Source organism: Antechinus flavipes, chromosome 2, assembly GCF_016432865.1.
Source record: "Antechinus flavipes isolate AdamAnt ecotype Samford, QLD, Australia chromosome 2, AdamAnt_v2, whole genome shotgun sequence".
NCBI classification, from domain to species: Eukaryota; Metazoa; Chordata; class Mammalia; order Dasyuromorphia; family Dasyuridae; genus Antechinus; species Antechinus flavipes.
In genome coordinates, this window is record NC_067399.1 from 37,943,141 (window position 1) to 37,964,186 (window position 21,046).

The 21,046-nt window shown below is 39.4% G+C and overlaps 1 protein-coding gene across 12 annotated transcripts in view; it reads right to left on the reverse strand.

Annotated features, from left to right (window-relative positions):
• LOC127547581 (zinc finger protein 595-like) overlaps nt 1–21,046 on the reverse strand; it is a 200,646-nt gene that overhangs the window by 86,527 nt on the left and 93,073 nt on the right. For 5 of the 12 annotated variants that reach the window (XM_051974470.1, XM_051974471.1, XM_051974478.1 and 2 more), the window contains 2 exons: nt 15,897–15,992; nt 11,089–14,094 (listed from right to left, as the gene is read on the reverse strand). In XM_051974470.1, the coding sequence (XP_051830430.1) occupies nt 11,855–14,094; nt 15,897–15,992 (2,336 nt within the window). In that variant the 3' untranslated portion in view covers nt 11,089–11,854. Of the gene's footprint in view, nt 1–2,634; nt 4,675–11,088; nt 14,095–15,896; nt 15,993–16,846; nt 16,974–21,046 lie in introns of those variants that run through there. The other 7 variants (XM_051974477.1, XM_051974473.1, XM_051974476.1 and 4 more) reach the window with 5 other exon arrangements.

Sequence of the window (21,046 nt, forward strand, 5' to 3'; positions counted from 1 at the left end):
CTATGGGACTCTGAAGAAGCTTGAGGCTCCTTTTCTGGGCTGCAGAACAGAGCAGAGACTTTGTCACACAATCTGGAATCAGACTTATGTACCCTGGCATAATAACTCCCATAATCGCCATATGCATGGAGGATACCCCAAACTGAATTAGTAGGGAAATAATCAAAAGGGGAATGATCAGGTTTGGAAAATCACATTACCGTTCACTCCTATAGAGGGATGTTTTCAGAAGAGAAATAAGAATTATCATTTAATGCTACTGTGCAAGCATGTTTGGGGAATGATTATGCTTTCATGTAGAGAGAAATTGTCCAAATGACAATTAACAAAGGTAGAAGGAGTTTATAATGTTACTTGCAGGGAATGCAAGTTTCTGAATGCATAGGAAGTAGTAAAGTTAAAAAAATTAAAATAAATAAGGAAGTAGTAAATATCAGTATTATGTTTGTTACTGTGAAACATTTATTTAATATATTACTTATACAGAGTGATAATTGGTATCACACTCAAGCAGATCATTTCTTGGAGAATACTGAACATCTTATTCAGCAAAAGCAGAAAGAAAAGATGTATTTCGTGTGTTGTTTTTGGTATAATTGTATTAATTTCTATTTTATCTTCCAGTGACTCAATTGCTATGTCTGTAACTGATGTAAATTGTGTCCTCCTTTAACCTTTGGGGGGACCCTGAAACTTGGTCCCCCTTTGAGGGGGAGGAATTCCTGAGTCTCAAACTCTCCCAGAAGCTTGGAAGGGGCCACACCCTTCTGTCCATAAGGAAACTCCCAAAATAAATCATCTCTTTTCGATTGGAAATCTAGAACTAGAGCATAGTCAACATTGAGTGGCTCAAACTCCCAATTAAGAAATCTCATTCAATTTTGAATTGAATTGAAGCTCCAAGATTCAGATGGCTAACAAAAGGCAACTCTGATCCCCGAATCTTTGCAGAAGTCCTAACAGGATTATGCCCACTGCTTTTTCTTCTCAATGTTATAGTCCTGACAGGACCTTGCCCACTAAGACGTCTATCTTCCTAGCAAGCTGGCTTCTTCGTGCAAATAAGCCCATTCTTCCCCACAAACCTCATGCCTGTATTCATTGGGATTTGCAAATTCTTTGGCAAAACCTACCACCGGCAAAGGGATCCCATTGCTGTTAGGTCTCTTACCCTCCATTCTCCCTTCTCATCATAACCATTGTTCAAAATCAAGTTGTTCAAGCTAATTATGTGCATGAATTTATTCTAAATATCTCTAAAGGGTTTGCTCTGCAGAATAAAATTAACAAGGAGTTCTATGAAGCTATAAATCAATTAAGGGAGGATGTCCTTGAAACAGAACAAGAACTGGAAATATTGAGGATAAGACAAAGATTGATGGGGGATTACAGATTCACTACTTTCTGTATGATTAATAAGGAATACAATGAGTCAGAGTGGGAATGGGAAAAAGTTAGAAATCATCTTAATGGATTATGGGGAAACTCAAATGTTACATTGGTTACTGAAGATCTTCAAAAGATTACTGATATGTATAAAGAATCACATGAAAATCTAGAACCTGACCAGACTGCCCCAAAAAATTGCTGATTGGATGAAGAGAGCACAAGGAACATTCACTGCCACTGGGCATGAAATTAAACTCGAGAGCATTTGCTGTAATTTTATTTATATGTAGATATGTACTTATATGTATCTGTGGACCTACTCTGGAAGGGTGTTTTCTGAGCATAATCAAGAAGGATTGTAGAGAATGTCCACAGGCAGGATCTCAGATTTCAAGCCATAGAGCACTTCAATAAATACAAAAGAGGAAGATGTAAAGAACTCCCAGGAAGCTAGAAACTTCAGTAACTAGGAAGTTCCCCTCCTCTTAAGATTAATCAAGAGTGCATTTAAACTTGAAATCATGGGAAAACATAAAGTCCTGGCACAATTACTGGGGCACTGTGAACTTTAAATAAGATTGAGTCCCTAGAAACTAACAACATGCTTCAGAGAGTTAAATCGTAGAAAACAGAAACCAGGGTTGATTACAAAATAATATTTTTCATAGTAACATATGGTTTTAAGATATATAAGTAACATGAGTTCTCTCAATAATAAAATTATTAGCAACCCTGTCGCTTTCTTTTCAACCATCACTAGCCCATTTGTATTGTGCTGGCCATAACAAGGCAAAAAACAACTTTATTTCGGTTTATTATTACCATCTAAAAGTTGAATAGGTCTTGAAAAGCAAACTTGTTTGTTTTGTCTTGAAATTAACTACTCAGTGCATTTATCCATTCCATGCCAGAGAGGAATACCCCGGAGTCAGAACCAAGAAGACTTGGTCAGTCAATGGACACTATGGGAGTGAAGCAGGAGGTGAGGGAGATGATTCCAAGGTTGGAATTCCAAGATTCTCGTTCCTGGAAGAAAGATGGCTCCCTGCAAAGAAAGAGGAAGTCTGGAGGAATGGCAGGTGGGGGATGGGGAAAGGTGAGTTCCATTTTGGACATGTTTTATTTGGGACTGCCAGGTGGATATGTCCAGCAAATGGATTGTGACACAAGGGGCACCAGGGGACAAGTGAAATCTGGCAAGGTTGTTCTTCCCTCACTCTTCCAACCTAGACATGTACTTCTTACCTTTCTCTTGAAGGTCATGGCCCTCCCAAAATCATTCCTTGAGATTCTGACTTTTTCCAAGTCTTGTCTCCCTAGAAAGATGGAATAGTTATCTTACAATGGATTCTTGCTTCTCAGAGTGTAAGGTTAATCTAGGTTCAGAATTTATATTCAATAGACACAGACTTAAAGGGGATAAGTACAAGTTGATTACTGCTCAGAACCTTGACTTGGAGAAGGCGTAAGGGAAGAAGAAACTTGTAATAGAAAAATAATACACAACTTAACAGACAGCGTTATTGAAGAAGGGACCCCAAAACTCTAAAAATACTTGAAGGAGAAAATCTCCTTCAACTCTGCCTCAGTGAGGGAACCCGCAGAAGGGACAAATAGTTTCATCCTTGTTATCTAGGTGGGGTTGGTTCAGTCCTGAAATTCACTGAATTCTATTCAGCTCAACTGAAATCCAGCTTGTAGAACTCCACCCACTAGTGCCCTTCAGCTTGTAGCCAAAGCTCTATTATAAAAGAGCCAATCTAAAATCCTCTCTTTGCAGAAGTTCCAAACATGCCATGCTATGCCAAGGAGTCTCTGCCTACTGGATAATATTCTTTTTCCAGTGCCACCCTCTCTTTATCCTCACTTATTTCCCTAATCAGACTTTATGCCTTTCTTTTTAAGGATTTCTAACCTTACTTCCCAATCCCTATAATATACTTTTTATCAATTTAAGTTTTCGAGTCTGTAAATTCTTTTACAGAGAATCTCTGCGCCACCAGAAGGGGGTTCCCCAAAATTCCCTATCCTTGTGCCAAATCCCAAGAGAGTGTAGGGGAGCCAAACCTCTCCATTTGGTTCCCTGAAATCCAAACCTGCTACTAGACTTTATCATTTAACTCCCTAACCACCAGAAAACCTAATTTCATTTTGGTTCCCTAAATCTAGATCTTATCATTTGGTTCCCTACTAAAAGGAACCCAAAATTAAACCTCATCATTATCACAGTAATAACAAAAACAAAAAGGTACCATTCACCATCACTAATTTGGGAAACAGCCACTCCTGAGTTTTCTGAGGAAGCCAGTCAGAATGCACCCCTGAAGAGAGAAAACTCCCAGGCAAGGTGTCCCTTCCTGGGTGAAACTCCCAAATGTCTACCCCCATGAGGTTCATATAGGCTGAGAACAAAAAAGGCCCCATGCCAAGTTTATTATGTGATATATGACTGTGTAGGATGCAAAGATCCTAACTCAAATTGACTGCTCAAAGGCATGGTACAAAACAGAAAGTTTCTTTATTTCAATTCTCAGGAGAAGTGGGGCAGTGTCTTCACCAGAAAGTCTAGAGCTTGGAAAGCCAATTTTACAGAAGTAATGGCCATAGTTATATAGTCAAGGTTTACAGAAACTTTATTTGCCCACCCATCTCATATTAATCCTTTTTAAATCATTGACCAAGATGATCTTTATTCCTTATTTGTCTTTGGAATACAGGTGGGCTTTTTGTGGTATCAGGGTCTTGGTTAAGCAATAAATGGTTCAAAATGTTATTAAGAAAAAGGGGCCTGGTGCATACCCTTTGATTCAGCAGTGTTACTACTGGGCTTATATCCCAAAGAGATCATAAAGAAGGGAAAGGGACCTGTATGTGCCAAAATGTTTGTGGCAGCCCTGTTTGTAGTGGCCAGAAACTGGAAACTGAGTGGGTGCCCATCAATTGGAGAATGGTTGGGTAAATTGTGGTATATGAATGTTATGGAATATTATTGTTCTGTAAGAAATGACCAGCAGGATGAATACAGAGAGGCTTGGAGAGACTTACATGAACTGATGTTGAGTGAAATGAGCAGGGCCAGGAAATCATTATATACCTCAACAACGATACTATATGATGACCAATTCTGATGGACCTGGCTATCCTCAGCAGTGAAATGAACCAAATCAGTTCCAATGGAGCAGTAATGAACTGAACCAGCTACACCAGCGAAAGAACTCTGGGAGATGACTAAGAACTATTACATTGAATTCCCAATCCCTATATTTTTGCCCACCTGCATTTTTGATTTCCTTCACAGGCTAATTATACAATATTTCGGAGTCCGATTCTTTTTGTACAGCAAAATAATGGTTTGGTCATGTATTCTTATTGTGTATCTAATTTATATTTTAATATGTTTAACATCTACTGGTCATCCTGCCATCGAGGGGAGGGAGTGGGGGGAAGGAGGGGAAAAATTGGAACAAAAGGTTTGGCAATTGTCAATGCTGTAAAGTTACCCTTACATATAACCTGTAAATAAAAGGCTATTAAAATTTTTTTTTTAAATGTAAAAAAAAAAAAAAAGAAAGAAAAAAGAAAAACGAAAAAGGGGTCTGTCTTGCTTCAAAGGTAAATAATCAATTAAGCAAGAGGAGTTAAAGGTTTCTAAATTACTGAGCTAGTAACTAAGGGATTTGGTCTGTTTCAGGCTTTTCTCAATCAATCAGATAAGGATGGCCAGGTTAGAGAATTCTTAGATATCTCCAGACCATTAAATAATTAGGTTTTTCTCTAAGCAGTTGAGTACGGGTCAAGGGGTTATCTCCTAAATGTTTCCGGTGGAGGAGCAAGTCTTTGCTCTTTTCCCAGAGCCTAAAGATTAAACAGAACTTTGGCACCGAGCCTTGAATTGCCCAAGGTTATTATTCCAAGAAGTTCTCAATTTCCCTATTTCACTCATTAGCCCCTGGACACATCTTCCCAGGTATGGGTCACTAAGGGGAGTAGTTCATTCATCCCTTTAAGCCAGCTGGTTTCTGGGAAATAGCCAGGTTTCCAGGGTGAAACACATATCAAGGCTCAAAGGAAGCCCTTAAATCAAGCACAAGGAAAAGTGGCCTGTTCTTCCTGTGCCTCCCCGTGTCTCATCCTTATGTTCTCAGTACAAGGTTATACAAAGGGACTCCATTCATGGAGATTCCTTTCAATCCCAGAAAATATTCTAAGGCCACGGCTGAGACTTACTAAGATCTCTTACACAGGGTGGCCTGCTAGCAGTAGCAGAAGTCATTACCAGCTAAGCAAGAATTCTAGTGCTTCAGACTATGAAGATTCTACCAAAAGGTGCTGGGATATGAAACATCACTTTCCAACTTGAGAACCTGCACACAAATGCCCTTTGATGCCTAAAAGAACTGATTAGCTAAGCCAGCAAACAAAACCTCTACTCATATTGAGACCTTTAGTTATACACACACATACACATAATAACAAGTACTTTGAGAGGTAGAAAAGAGAGAAAAGAAAAAGATAAAAGGATGATAGAAAAAGAGAACAAAGGAAAAGATAGAAATGACAGGAGAGAAAAGTAAAAGAAAAAATTTTAAAAGAGGACAAGTAAAAGAAATGAGTAAAGGAAAAAAGACAGAAAAGGAGAACAAAGAGAAAGAGAAAAATAAAAGGTCTTGAAGAACTGGCTCCAGATCCTATCTGAGTAGGATCTGTCACTCACTAGCTCTGTGAGCTTGGCCAAGTCACATTACTTTTTCAGGCTTATGCAATGAGAGAGCTGAACTTGAAGAACTCTTATGTTCCTTTCCCAGGCAGGTAGGTGATGCAGTACATAGAGCACCAGCCTGGAGGCAGGAAGACCTGAGTTCAAATCCAGCCCCGGATAATTAATAGCTGGATGACCCTGAGCAAATCACTTAACCCTACTTGCCTCAGTTTCTTCAATTGTAACATGAAGATAATCATGGCTCCTAGCTCAGTATCATTGTAAGTGGGAGAGTATTTGTAAAAAGCACTTGGCCCAGACATAGTAGCAGTCATATACTTACTTGCCTTTAGTTCATCTTAAAAATGGGTATAACAAGGACCTCCATTTCTCAGAGTTGCTGTGAAGATTAAATTAGGTAATATTTCTAAAAAGCATTTAGCACAGTGTCTAGAACAAGGTAGACATTCCATACATATTTATTCCCTTTCTTCTTAACTCATCTGAAAAATGGAGAGGAGAATAATAATGTCTACCTCGCAGGAACTGTGAGAATTAAATGAAATAACAATGTTGAATGCTTTACAAAACTTTTAAGGTCTTTAATTGTCATGTGTCCAGTAAAACATTAGGGAGGATCCAAAATATGTAACAATCAATTTCCATTTTAAGAAAGCAAATATAATAACAGAAGACATTACAATATGAATGTCCATCTTTTCTGTGCTTCCTTGTAGGTTATTCTTTTGTTCTCTACTGTCCATTTTGTACAATATTCTTTTTCCCCCTTTTACTGTGTCCACTTCTCCCAAGCAAGCACGGAGATATTTATGTACACAGATATACAACTACATCTCCATGGGCATCCATGCACATATATCTACATACACATTTACACAGACCTGAATGCACACACACACACACACACACACACACACACGTCTATAAACACACTTAAACTTACATGTATACATACACACATAAACACCTATCTGTGCCCCTCCACACACATGCATGTATCTATAAACACATATGTATAATACAATAACATACCCATCCTCATCCCCCACATACACATATATCTATATATACTACATGCACATACATACATATATTTATACACACATACATCAAAATGCACTTACATACACCTACATGCATAACACAGGTATACAAACATCTATATAGAAAATACACTTACGTACATCTACATGTATATGGATACATACATATACACACATATGTATCCATCTGTATGCCTCGACATTTACACACATATGTACACATGTATACCCATACATACCTACCCTGACACATTTACACAGAATACAATACAGAACCCAGCAGGCCACATGCACGCACACATACACGCATGAATACAAGCATATGCCACACACCTGCACACACACACATACCCATCCCCACGTTCATGTATGTACGCGAACATTTACATGTATCTACATGCACACACATATGCCCACACATGCACGTGCTCACACACTTACACATACATTACCAGGACCCGCACATACATGTATCTATATAACATGTACACACACATATATACAAACACCCACCACCCCCTACCCCCATATATATCACGAACGCTTACATACACCCACATGCACACAAACACATCCGCATCCGGACCGCACACACACATATCTATATGCACACTTCTATATCTCCAGGCACACACACACACATATCCACACGCTTATCCTGAAATAGTTACCTGCATCTATACGCACACAAATATATACACACATTACACACGCACCTTGAAATACCCACCTACACCTACACGCACCCACATCTATATCCCGTACTGTACATGTGTCCATGCACCCCCCATACACATACATGTCCATGCAGACACACACACACATGCCCCCACACATACATAACTCCCGCATTTACCAGGGCTGGCACACGCCGTACATCTCCCTCCCGAGGGAACGGTTCGGTTTCCCTGGCGGAGAACAAGGATCCCGCGGCCTCCCTCGCGGTTTTCTAACACACTCTCTCCCTGGTACAGCGCCGCTGAAAGTCCCCTCTCCCCGTCCCTGCTAACTCTGCTCCCGGTGAGCTTCACTTGCCCGGCTACTCCTTACCCGCCCCCACTAGGGAGCTTTCCCTCCCTTTATCGCACTCCCATATATACACGCCGTAAGCTTTCATCTTTTAAAGTCTTTATAAAATGTTAGCTATGATCGTTCATGCTCACAACATCGGATAAAAGTGGAGCGTTGAATCCCCATCCCTCCTGACTCCAAGCCCTCCACCGCTCCTCTTTACCCATAACTTACCTCAGTAAGGTGTCCCAGCTATGTCCCCCCCACAGAGACTGGTGAGGGAGGGCAGGGCCTCTTTTTGCTTTATTCAAAGGCGCTTAATCAATGCTTACTGTTGGGTTATTTACATTTCCTTTCTGGCACACAACAGGTGCTTAATCAATGCTGTCTGCAGCTAGTCCTCAGGGACTCGGTCCACCCCCGTTAACTCTTGAGCAAAAAAGTGGGGCTCAAGGGACTAGTTCGGGTCATGAATCAGACAGCCTCGGGGCAGAATTAGAAGCCTGGATCCTTGGGATCCGGTTTTCCCTCTCCCAGCTCCGGGAACCGTCTCTCCACCTGCGGAGCCCCACGCCAGAACGCTCCCGCACACAGATACTCACCCGCCAGCCTGGCAACTTTCCCCAACCTCCGCCTAAGTGGAAAAGGATGGAAATAGACACCTCCCACTGCGCCTGCTCAGAGGTAGCGTGGTCCTTGCCGGCATCCGTCAGGATCCGAGAGTTCTCTCCTCCCTTCTGGGAAATGTAGTCTGGCGGATGGCGAACTCAGAGTGTGGTTAAGCGCCTGGCGGCGGACGTCAAGATTGATGACAGAATGCTGACCCAGAAGGTCCCTGCCCTATGGGCGCTTCTTCTGCTGGGAGCTGGATGGGGGGGGAAAAGCCGGACACGGAGAAGTGGCTGTGAAATGTTTCCTAGATAAACACCCAATTCATGCGCAGCTATTTCTGGACCTTCTAGAAACTCCGTGTTCGGGCTCTCACTCTCAGTCCGGCAGTGACGTCATGGGATGCTCCGCTCTTAGACAGCCCCAGTCCTAGCGCGCAGGTGTACAGTGCTTTAACTGCCGAGCGCATTGCGGCCAGAGATCTAGATCAGGTCCGGAGCTGGAGGGGACTCTCGGGGACCGGGCCCCTGCCCAGCTTCTCCTGTTACATGTGCGGAAGCGGAGGCCGTGTGTCTGTGTATGTGGGTGGGAGACTTGTCCATCACTACCCGGGCATAACTCTCAGAATCTCTAAAGCTCAGGAAGAATAAATGCAGATTCTCAGAGATGGAGTCAGACGCAAGCAACATTCAATCATCAGGCTCTGATTGTATGCCTGGTGACAGAAATATTAATATCAAATATAGCTTACTATGTGTCACTTTTTCTCAATAATCCAAAAATGTCAGAATTCTAGTAACATCCTCACTTTCCTACTTTTTAAGTTTCCTGGTCAGTAGGCAGGAATGCTTATTTTTCTGAGTTCAAATCTAGCCTTACACACTTTCTAGCTAGGTTATCCTGGACAAGTCACTTCATGCTTTATGCCTCAGTTTCCTCATCTTTAAAATAGTCTAGAGAGAAATGGCTGACTGCTCCAGCATCTTTTCCCAGACTAAACATTTTATCTCCCTCATTTCCCCTGGATTTGGAGAGCTGAATGGTGGGCCACTAAAGTCCTGATAAACCTATACTTTATGGAGGCTTGAGATCTGAACTTACCAACTAAATTCTTTCCTTTCCATCTACAGTTCTGTTGGGTGTTCAGAATGGTGGTACCTTCCTTCTTGCTTTTCAGATAGCTTTTGTGTAAGGTCTTCCCCCCATAAGTAAGTTCCTTGGCAAGAGAAATCTTGCGTTGGGTTTTTTCCCAACACAGAAGATCCAGAGTTCCTGGAGGTTTATGTCTACCCAATGACTTTGTCAGGGGGTTCTTGACTCTCCCTGATGTTGGACTCAGCATTTTAAATTAAAAGAGCTTGCATTGTTAAGTGAACCTGCAGAATGAGGGCATTTCAGGCAGGATTCAAATTCCTGGAGATACATGATGGAATGTCATATGTAGGAAGATAAAGTCATTCTGACTGAGATATGGAGTTCAGAAAGGAAAATAACATTTAATAAGCCTGGGGATTCATATATATGTATATGTCATCATATATATATAAGTAGGTTGATTCAAGACTGTGAAGGACAAAAGCCTGCCAAGTAGAGGAATTTGTACTTGATCTTAGAATAGCTAGGCAGAGCCATTAGCATGACAGTTGAAGGAATCCAGATGATTGGACTTAAGAAAATCTTAGATCAGAAGAAACTATGATAGTATTTGAATATCTGTCACATAAAGGCCCTTCAAATCATCTTTGTTCTACTTGTATCTAGAAGGGGGAAGTAGTTGGAACCAGGAGTCCAAGAATGAAATGGTCATGTAAGGAATAATATTCTTGTAAAATTTGAGCTCTCTATAAATATAAAACCTTGCTCAGATTGCTCTTTCCAAAACAGAATTTTGGGCCTGCTAGATTGCAAAGTAGATAGAGCACTGGGCTTGAAATCATCTTCCCGAGTTCAAATCTAGCCTTACTAGCTGTGTTACCCCAGGCAAGTCAATTAAGACTGCTTGTCTCAATTTTCTCATTTATAAAAGAATGTGGAGGAGGACATGGCTAATATCTTTGCTAAGAATGTTCCAAATGATGTCATTAAGAGATGGAAATGACTGAATAGCAACAATAGATCTTTAAGACTACTTGACCACTTGCTGGTTATTATAAATGAGAAACATGCTAAAGTTCCTTCTAACAATGAGGTTTTGTGATCTTGTGTCATCAGACCTCATTGAGATGGCCAAATCTAATAGGAGATGCATTAAGAAGGTAGAGATTCAAAAGCAGCATTCTGAGATCTGGAAATGTAACATGGACTCTGGAAAAAAAAAACCATAAAAAAATCGCTATATCTTTATTAAATTCTCTGTGGCAGGAACTGCTATTGACAGTACAAATATGAAAGTGAGACAGATCTTGCCTCAGTGAGTTCACAATCTACCAGGGATGATATGAAATATTCAACAGAAGTTAAGTACAAGGTAGCCCAAAAGAAAGAGGAAATGATTTGGGGAGAATAAGAAATATCTAGGAGAGTAGGAGGGTGAAGAGAAAAACATTGAGAGCGTTTTCATTTGGTCCCCATTATCAGAATGAAAAAAAAACCCCAACAACCATCCAATCTTGTTTGCATAGAACGATGTAAAGTTAGACTTTACTTAGCTTTGTAATCATACTGTGTCCAACATCTGAGATTGTCTTGTAAGCATCTTTAGAGTAACTAAGGCCCGTTTTAACATTTCAATCTACTCCCCAAGTTGTCTTCTGCTCCTCCATGTCCCCAGATATAAAAGATTTTGTTCCCCAAAATGCAATTATTTTGTCAGTAAGACTGTCTAATGTGCTACATTAGATTGACCTTGTGAAGTTATTTTCATGTAAAATAAACAGCATTTTAAAACTGCATGTCCAGTAAGACTTCTACTGGATCTCTTAAATATTTCTGCTGGTTAAAAACATTCACTTTGTTTACATGTAGATGACTGCTCTCCAGTATGAATTATCTGATGTTTCTTAAGGTTTGAGCTGTACAAGAAAGTTTTCCCATATTTATTACATTCTAAGAGATTCTCATTTTTTATTAGGTGAATTGGACTTTAAGTACAAGTTTCTCCAACATCATTACATTCAAAGGATTTCCCTCCAGAATGAATCCTTTTATGTTTATTAAGGTATTCCTTAAGGCTGAAGGCTTTTCCACATTCATTACATGTATAGGGTTTCAATACAGTATGAATTTTCTTATGCCCATTGAGGCCTTCATTACAATTAAAAGCTTTTCCACATTCATTACATGTATAGGGTTTCAATCCGGTATGGATTTTCTTGTGTTTATTAAGGTGTCCCTTAAGCCTGAAGGCTTTTGCACATTCACTACATTTATAGGGTTTAATTCCTGTATGAATTTTCTTATGTCTATTAAGGTGATCCTTAAGGCTGAAAACTTTTCCACATTCATTACATTTATAGGGTTTTACTGCAGTATGAATTTTCTGGTGTCTATTAAGGTATTCCTTAAGGCTGAAGACTTTTCCACACTCACTACATTTATAAGGTTTCTCACCAGTATGAATTCTCTCATGTTTCCTAAGATGTCCCTTATGCCTGAACACTTTTCCACATTCATTACACTTATAGGGTTTCTCTCCAGTATGAATTCCCTCATGTAAAGAAAGGCCTATCTTAAAGTTAAAGCCTTTTCCACATTCATTACATTTATACCGTTTCTCTTCAGTATGAATTATCTTATGTCTGCTTATGCCTTCATTAGAGCGAAAGGCTTTTCCACATTCCTTACATATATAGGGTTTCACTCCAGTATGGATATTCTTATGTCTACTAAGGTGGTCCTTAAGGCTGAAAGCTTTTTCACACAAATTACATTTATAGGGTTTCACTCCAGTATGAATTTTCTCATGTGATTTAAGACCTCTTTTCTCCATGAAATCTTTTCCACATTCTTTACATTTATAGGGTTTCTCTCCAGTATGAATTTTCTTATGTCTATTAAGACCTCCCATCTGCCTGAAGGCTTTTCCACATTCAGTACAAGTATAGGGTTTCTCCCCAGTATGAATTCGCTCATGTATAGCAAGTTCTTTCTTAGAATTGAAAGCTTTTCCACATTCATTGCATTTAAAAGGTTTCAATCCACTATGAATTTTCATGTGTCTTTTAAGGTATCCCTCATCACTGAAGGGTTTTTCACATTCTTTACATTTATAGGGTTTCTCCCCAGTATGAATTTCCTTATGTCCATCAAGGGCTTTCTTCTCCATGAAGGCTTTTCCACATTCATCATATTTATAAGGTTGCTCTTCAATATGATTTTTCTTATGTGATTTAAGGCTTCTATTCTGCCTGAAGGCTTTTCCACATTCAGTACATTTATAGGGTTTTTCTCCAGTATGAATTCTCTTATGTGAATTAAGATTTCCCTTAAGGGTGAAGGCTTTTCCACATTCAGTACATTTATAAGGTTGCTCATCTGTATGGTTTTTCTTATGTGATTTAAGGCTTCTATTCTGCCTGAAGGCTTTGCCACATTCAGTACATTTATAAGGTTTTTCTCCAGTATGAATTCTCTTATGTGAATTAAGATTTCCCTTAAGGGTGAAGGCTTTCCCACATTCATTACATTTATAAGGTTTCTCTTCCGTAGGAATTCTCTTATGTTGACTAAGATATCCCCTCTGGTGAAAAACTTTCCCACCTTTTTCACTTTGTTTAAAAGGCTTTTCTTCCTGAAGATTTTTCAAATGAATAGTATGATATGGATTGTAGCTGGAAGTTTTCCCACATTCCCCAAACTGATGACATTTCTCTCCACTACAAATTCCTCCATGTTCAGTAAGGCATGAATTGATGTCGAAGGTTTTGCCACATTCATTAATTCCATGAGGTTCTCCTTGAGAACACACTCTATGGTAATGATTAAGTTTTGAGTGGTAACTGAAAGTACGCTTGTAATTATTAGACTTACACAGTTTAATTAAGTGTGTGTACCATTTGAAGCCCTTTTCAAGTCTAAAATGATTATGAAAACATTTTCCTGTAGAAACTCTCTGTTTTGGCAGGGGAAGTGAACTGAAACTGAGTTTTTTCCCAAATTGGAAAAAATATGGAACACTGAACTTGTGAGATGGTTTTTTATGCTTCACTATTAGCTGTCTTTCCAGGTCATTTGTCTGCCTTTCTAATCCAGAGTCAGAATTCCAAACTTCTCCCAATTTGGAATCACAGAAACCATGCTTTTTGAATCTCTTTGTGAATGGCTTTCTTGTGGAAATACATTGCGCTGGAGCTGAAGCCGAGTCATTGGTTTCACATTCTGAATCTGAAAGAAACACAGCAAAGTGTCACCACCCATTACTCACAGTTGTGTGGAAAAGAAAATTGCTTTCAAGTCCAGTCCGTCTTCCCCGTGAGGAAGAAGGTTGACAAATATGGACAAAGTAGAAGAATCATGGTCACAAAGGAGTTAAAGTCAAAAAGAGCTGAGTGGAAGGTAGCAGAACTGCTGGTGACTTCTAACACATTTAAATCTTCTGAGATTAAAACAATAATTCTCAAACCATAGAGAGTTATATTTCAAGTTGATCTCTGGTAACACTGAAGAAGAGATAGTGATTGAAGGTGTGATTTTATGAACAAAGAGCTGTTGAGAACATTGAACAGCGAGGTGTGACCCATACTGCACAGAGCACTGAAAATGAAGATGAGAAAACTCATCTTCCTAAGTTCAAATCTGGTCTCAGACATTCTCCAGCTGAGGGATCCTGGTGAATTCATTTGATCCTATTGGCCTCAGTTTCACCATCTGTCACATGAGCTGGAGAAGGAAGTGGTAGACCATCCCAGGATCTCCATCAAGAAAACCCCAAACAAGGTCACAAAGTGTTGGACAGAACTCAAGACCTCAATAGAAAAGGAGCATTGAGGTATGAAGTGAATAGTCCAATGTCACACTTAGTAAGTGTTAGAAGCACGCTCTGAAACCAGGTCTGCTAACTAGGAAGTTGGTGCTCTTTATACTTGGTAACACGTCAGACCCCAAGAATCTGCTTTCATGTTCTATGTTTCCCTGTTCTAGGAAATTCCCTAAATTTGATAAGAAAGAAAGTCAAAGTGTGACTACCAGTTGTGAAAATTATTAGGCAAGTGACCATGGACAACTTAAAATGCTATGGATTTTCACAGCCCTAATCTGTAAAATGGTGACAATACACACACACTGCATCCCAAACACTGATAAAACACTTGCTAACTGTATCTTAATAATAATTATTATTAACCATTAATGACTTTAAAGGCAATTTTCCTTGGAGCAAGGGAAATAGAAAACTGATTTTACAAATTCAAGATGGGAATGGCCAAGTGGGAAGTGGATAGAAGGTATAAATGGCATCTTAAAATGGTCATTCAGTGAAAAGATTGAGACACATTAGAAGGCAGATGAAACAGGCAACAGGATATAGCAATGGTTTGTTTTTGAAAATAGAAGTCAGCCTTAATTATACTGGAAAGTTTTCCCTTTATCTCTCAGGACCCATCAAAGAGGAAAAATAATCTAAGGATTTAAGAAAACAGTCATAGAAATAAAGGATAGGACCCAGCATATGTGGGGAAGGCTAAGCATGATCAAGAAGAATTATAGCTTTTTCTGAGACTAGAAAGAAATACAAAGCCAGATTTAATAGAAAACCATTTCTTGACATGGAAGATGAGGTTACAGGAAGAGTGCAGGATAGACAACCACAATTTCTCTCCTCAGGCCTCAAAGAGAGCTCCAGGCCCAACGTTTCCAAGGTAACTCACTCTAATGACTCAGTCAAGCCCCTGCTTGCAGTGAGTCCTGTCTCTGCCTAGATTTCTGGGTCAGGGGTTTTCAGCTGCATCTGACCCTTTGTAAGCCCCTCTGAGGCATTTCTTGGCAGATTTTCACATCTCAGAGGAGTTTGCCATTTCCTTCTCCACATCGTGTGACAGATAGGACCCACACAGGGTTAAGGGACCTGTCCAGGGTCTCACTGCTGGGAAGTGTCTGAGAACAGACTGGAACTCAGAACCCTGAGGTTCCTTCAGTGCAGGGCTGGCACTTGGGGGACTGCATCCCCTGCCTGCCTGGTTACTACTCACCCTCAGAAATGCACCTGGGGTCTTCTTCCCTTGAAAGCCAGGGGTCTTCATGTCTCTCCAGATGAGAAATCACAGTTGGTTTAGTTACTGGAAGCCCTGCTCAAGGAGAAATAAGTGGGAAGTGCTGAGAACACAGAGACATCTTAGAACTCATCCTGGTCTCTCTCTACAGAAAGGGTTCATGTCTGGAAATGCCAGTGGAAAAGCATCACTGACCCCTGAAGGAAGTTTCCCTCAGCAAATGTGAGGGAAGGGACAGAGCTTTTGGTGCAGACACAGGACAGATGGGGTCACGTTCACCCACTCCTTGTCTGCTGGGAGAAGTCTTTCCTTCTCTGCCCTGGGGCTCTATGGAGAACCTGAAGCCTGGCTGAGCAGAGAGTGTGAAAGGAGAGCCTGCAGGGCTGCAGAATGAAGCTGCTGATTTCCAGCTGGACAAAGCTGGAAATTTTGTCTGGGAGGTGCAATAACTACTCAAAAACTGCCCAAAGGTCTGAGAGCATCTCTATATAAAGGTATTTGTGTGACTTTCCCTCCCTGTCCAGCTACTCAAATTCAACCAAGCTCCTCAGCCCCCCATGGCCACGGGGGGCCTTGCAGTGGCTCACTTGATGCTCTCCCTGACATCTCTGCAGGTCACCATGGGATGCTCCCCCAAATCTACGCTTTGCCCTTCAACACTTGCAACCCTACTTTCCTTCACAGTTTAGCTGAGATTCTGCCATCTCTAGAATGAGGCTTTTCTTCATCCTCCTAGCTTCTATTGCCATCCCCTTGTAAATGACTTGCTTTGTACTGACATGTACAGCCATACTGCTGGCTAATACAGAAGCTCCATGAGGGCAGGGCCTGTCTAATTTTTACCTTTCTTCTCTTTGTGACTGCCACAGTTCCTAGTACTTAGAGCTAAATAAATGCAGATTGAATGACTGAAAAAAAATTTAGCTTACCAAGAGAGACAAAGTTCTGGTAGTTCTCCAGCATCACGTCCCTGTACATGTCTTTCTGACCAGGATCCAAATAGTTCCATTCCTCCTGGGTGAATTCCACAGCAACATCTTGGAATGTCAAGAAATTCTGAAACATCACAGGATTTTAGTGTGAGAGATGGTAGAAATTTCAGAACCCATCTGCTAATGCAGGCTGGGGGAGGAAGAGACGGAAACACTTGGAACTCCAAATGTAATCCAAAAATGAAATAAAATTTTAAAAAAGATTATCCTGTAGATTGTGATCTTTCCAAACCCACAGACATGCAAAGCTGTAGTAGGTTTTTTTTTTTTTTTTTTTCCAGTTAGGAGTAGAATGGAATTAGAACCTCTTATCTTTTTTTCTTTCTTCCTTCCTTCCTTCCTTCCTTCCTTCCTTCCTTCCTTCCTTCCTTCCTTCCTTCCTTCCTTTTCTCCTTTCTTTCTTTCTTTGCCCCTTCTTTCCTTCCTTTCTTTTTTTTTTTGTTAAAGCTTTTTATTTTCAAAACATATGCATGGATAATTTTTCAACATTAACCCTTATATAACCTTGTGTTCTAATTTTTCCTCCCTGCTCCCACACTGTTGCCTGTAGAGGGACACAGTCAGTGGGGAAACTCTGGATAAGGTATAAGACCCTTTAGCCTAGAAGGAACTTGCTGACAATGACTGGTTCAGCTCCCTATCTCCCCTAAGGGCTCTCGGCCTTCCTGAGAAGTCAAGGGGCGGTGACAACCTATGTGGAGATTGAAGCAGAGTGATAGCAGGTGGTAAACTACATATAATAGCAAGTTGTTTGTGTGGTCCCATGTGCACAGTGTTGTTTTTATTATATGATAAAAAGAGGAAAGCCCTTGATATAAAAACTCTATTTTCCCACTATCCTTGGGACTCCCGCCTCATCATTTATCCACTAGGAAGGTATACTTTAATCACCCCAGTTAAACATCGTAGAAATATGTTAAATCCAATATATGCATATATATTTATACAATTATTGTGCCGTACAAGAGAAAAAGTGAAGCAAAATAAAATGCAAGAAAACAACCCAAAGAGTGAAAATGCTGTCTTGTAAACCATATTCAGTTTCCACTGGCCTCTCTCTGGGTATAGATGGCTCTCTTCATCACTGAATAATTGGAACTGGTTTGAATCAAATGATGGTATAATTTAGAGAATCAACTAGAAAACTACTTGAAATAGTTAACCACTTGAGCAGCATTTCAAGATATAAAATCAACCCACAGAAATCCTCAGCATTTCTATATGTTGCCAAGAAAAAGCAATAACAATAGATAGAGAAATTGAACTTAAAATAACAAAAGACAATATAAGTAAATACTTGGGAATCTACCTGCCAAGACATACCCAGGAACTAGATGAATCCAATTACAAAACACCTTTCACACAAAAAAGGTGAGAGCCAAACAACTAGAAAAGTATCAATTGCTCATAGGTAAACTGAGCCAATATAAAAAAAAAAATGACAATTCTGTCTGAATTAACTTAACTGTTCATTGCTATGTACGCCTATCAAACTAGCAAAAAACTATTTTCTAGGCCTAGAAAAACATAACAATAGAATTCACCTGAAAGAATCTGAAGGAAATCAAAGAAATTAATTTTTTTAAATGCAAAGGAAGGTGGCCTAGCCATACCAAATCTCAAATTGTCCTATAAACAGGCAATCATCAGAACTATTTGGTACTGGCTACAAAATAGATCAGCCAGAATGGATCAGGAGATTCAATTTCATATATAAGCTCCCATCTCCAAGATAAGAATTCACTACCCAACAAAAATCTTAGGGAAAACTGGAAAACAACATGATAGACAGTGGATAAAGATCAACACTGTACACTATGCACCAATATAAGGTCAAAATGTGTATGTGATTTAGACACAAAGGATAATACCTGGAGAGCAAATAAAGTTGACATATCAGATCTATGGAAAAGTGAAGAATTTTTGACCAAATAAAAGCTAGACAGCATTATGAGATGTAAAATGGATAATTTTGATTATATCAAATTCAAAAAGTTTTGCACAGCTAAATCAATGCAACCAAGAATAGAAAGAAAAAAAACTAGGGAGAATTTCTACATTCTCATATACACAGGAAACTGAAAAAAATTTATAAGAATACAGGTCATTTCCCAGAGATGATAAATAGAAAAAAGGAAAAAAGAAGCTGTTTTCAGGAGAAAAAATGAGAGCTATCTATTGTCATATGAAAATAAAGCCCTAAATCATTATGGATTAGAGAAATGAAAATCAAAATAACTCTGAGGTACCATTTTATACCTATCAAATTGGCTGGCAGAAAAGGAAAATGATCAGTTTTGGAGAGGAGTAGGGGAAAATTAGAGAAGTTAAGCACGGTTGGAATTGTGAACTAATCCAACTATTTTGCAGGGCAAATTGGAGCTTCATCCAAAAAGTTATTCAAACTAAATATACCCTTTCACCAAAACCACTACTAGGTCTGTACCCCAAAGAGATCATAACAAAGGTAAAAGGATAAATATATACAAAAATATTTAGAGCAACGACTTGTGGTGGTAAAAATTGAAAACTGAAAGTATTACCATCAGTTGGAGAATGGCTGAATAAAGTGTGGTATATAAATGTGTGGGATTACAACTATTCTATAAGAACTAGTGAGCAGGCAGATTTCAGAAAAAGCTGGAAAGACTTATATGAACTGGTGCTCAGTAAAGTGAGCAGAATGAGGAGAACATATACACAGTAATAGCAACATTATGCAGATGATCAACTATGATAAGATATAGCGCTTCTCATAAATACAGTGATCCAAGAATATTTCCAAGAATATTCCACCAGACTTGGGATGAAAAATGCCCCATCCACATTCAAAGAAAGAACTGAGGATTGAATGCAGATCAAAACATACTACTTTTACTTTTGTGGTTGTTTTTTTCTCATGGTTTTCTCCTTTTGCTTGGATTTTTCTTTCACAACATGAAAAATACAGAAATATGTTTAAAATGATTGTACAGGTATAACCTATATCAAATTGATTACTATCTTGGGGAAGGTTTAAGGAAGAAGAATTTGGAACTAAAAATCTTGCAAATTATTTTTACATGTAATTGGATAAAGAAACAATTGAAAAGAGAAAAATGGAAAAATTTATAGAAAACAATATAAAAGGAAGAATACAGAAATAGAATGGAACTTGACAAAAATAAAATGAAAGCCAAAGGATACAGTAATGATCTGGAGATATTTAAAAAGAAAATCAAGTAGTTTGTTACAGATGTTAAAATTTTCATTTTTGTCTATAAAATGTAAATACCGTGAAATAGATTTACTTGATTATGATGATTTAAGGTCAAGGTCAATATAACTTAAGTAAAAGATGAATATTTGGCAAACTTGAATAAAGAGGGAAAGGATCATTATTTTGCTAGGAATCATGGGAAATAGGGCAGAACCAGAAGACTGTACAGAGTAAAAACATTGTGACAATGGCCAAATGTGAAAGATTTAGCTCCTCTGATCCTGATCCTCCATGGCTCAGGAGTTTACACATAAGGAGCATTCAACCTATATCTAATCACTGTGCTTGTGTAGGGCACACCAAAAGAGCATCCAGTTCTGGTAGTTACTCCCCCACAACCTCTTTTGCCCCATTTCCCCCATTGTTTTTTCTCCTAGGATTTACTTACAAGAAAAAAATAATAAAAATAAACAACAGAGAAATTGGTTGTAGGTTTCCAAGCATAAGGATTCAGAATCACTTAGATTGGCTCAATAAGACCTAAAGCATTGTCCCTTCAGAGAATAGATTTAAGTTTGATGGGTTAAGTCTGAGGTAGAAAAGGGCAGGAAATGAAGGATGTGATAGAGTTCTGAACTCATGTATGCATCGGCAGAAGGTGGAGTTCCCTGATTCAGGGGGTCAAGGACAGCTCAGGCAAGAGGGAAAAATGAAAGCCCAAAGTACAACATCAAAAGAAAGCAAGGATTTTCTGGTGATCAGTTCCAGCAGGCCAGTGGTCCATGGTTAGATCATCTCCAGGGCCCCAAGACTAAGACTGTGAACAGCTGAAAAAAAAACATCTTATTGGACTTTTGAAAGGGAAATCTGCCCCGTCTATCACACCTGGAATGCTCCCCTTGCTTCACTGACTACTGAGCTCTCTGGCTTCTTTTAAA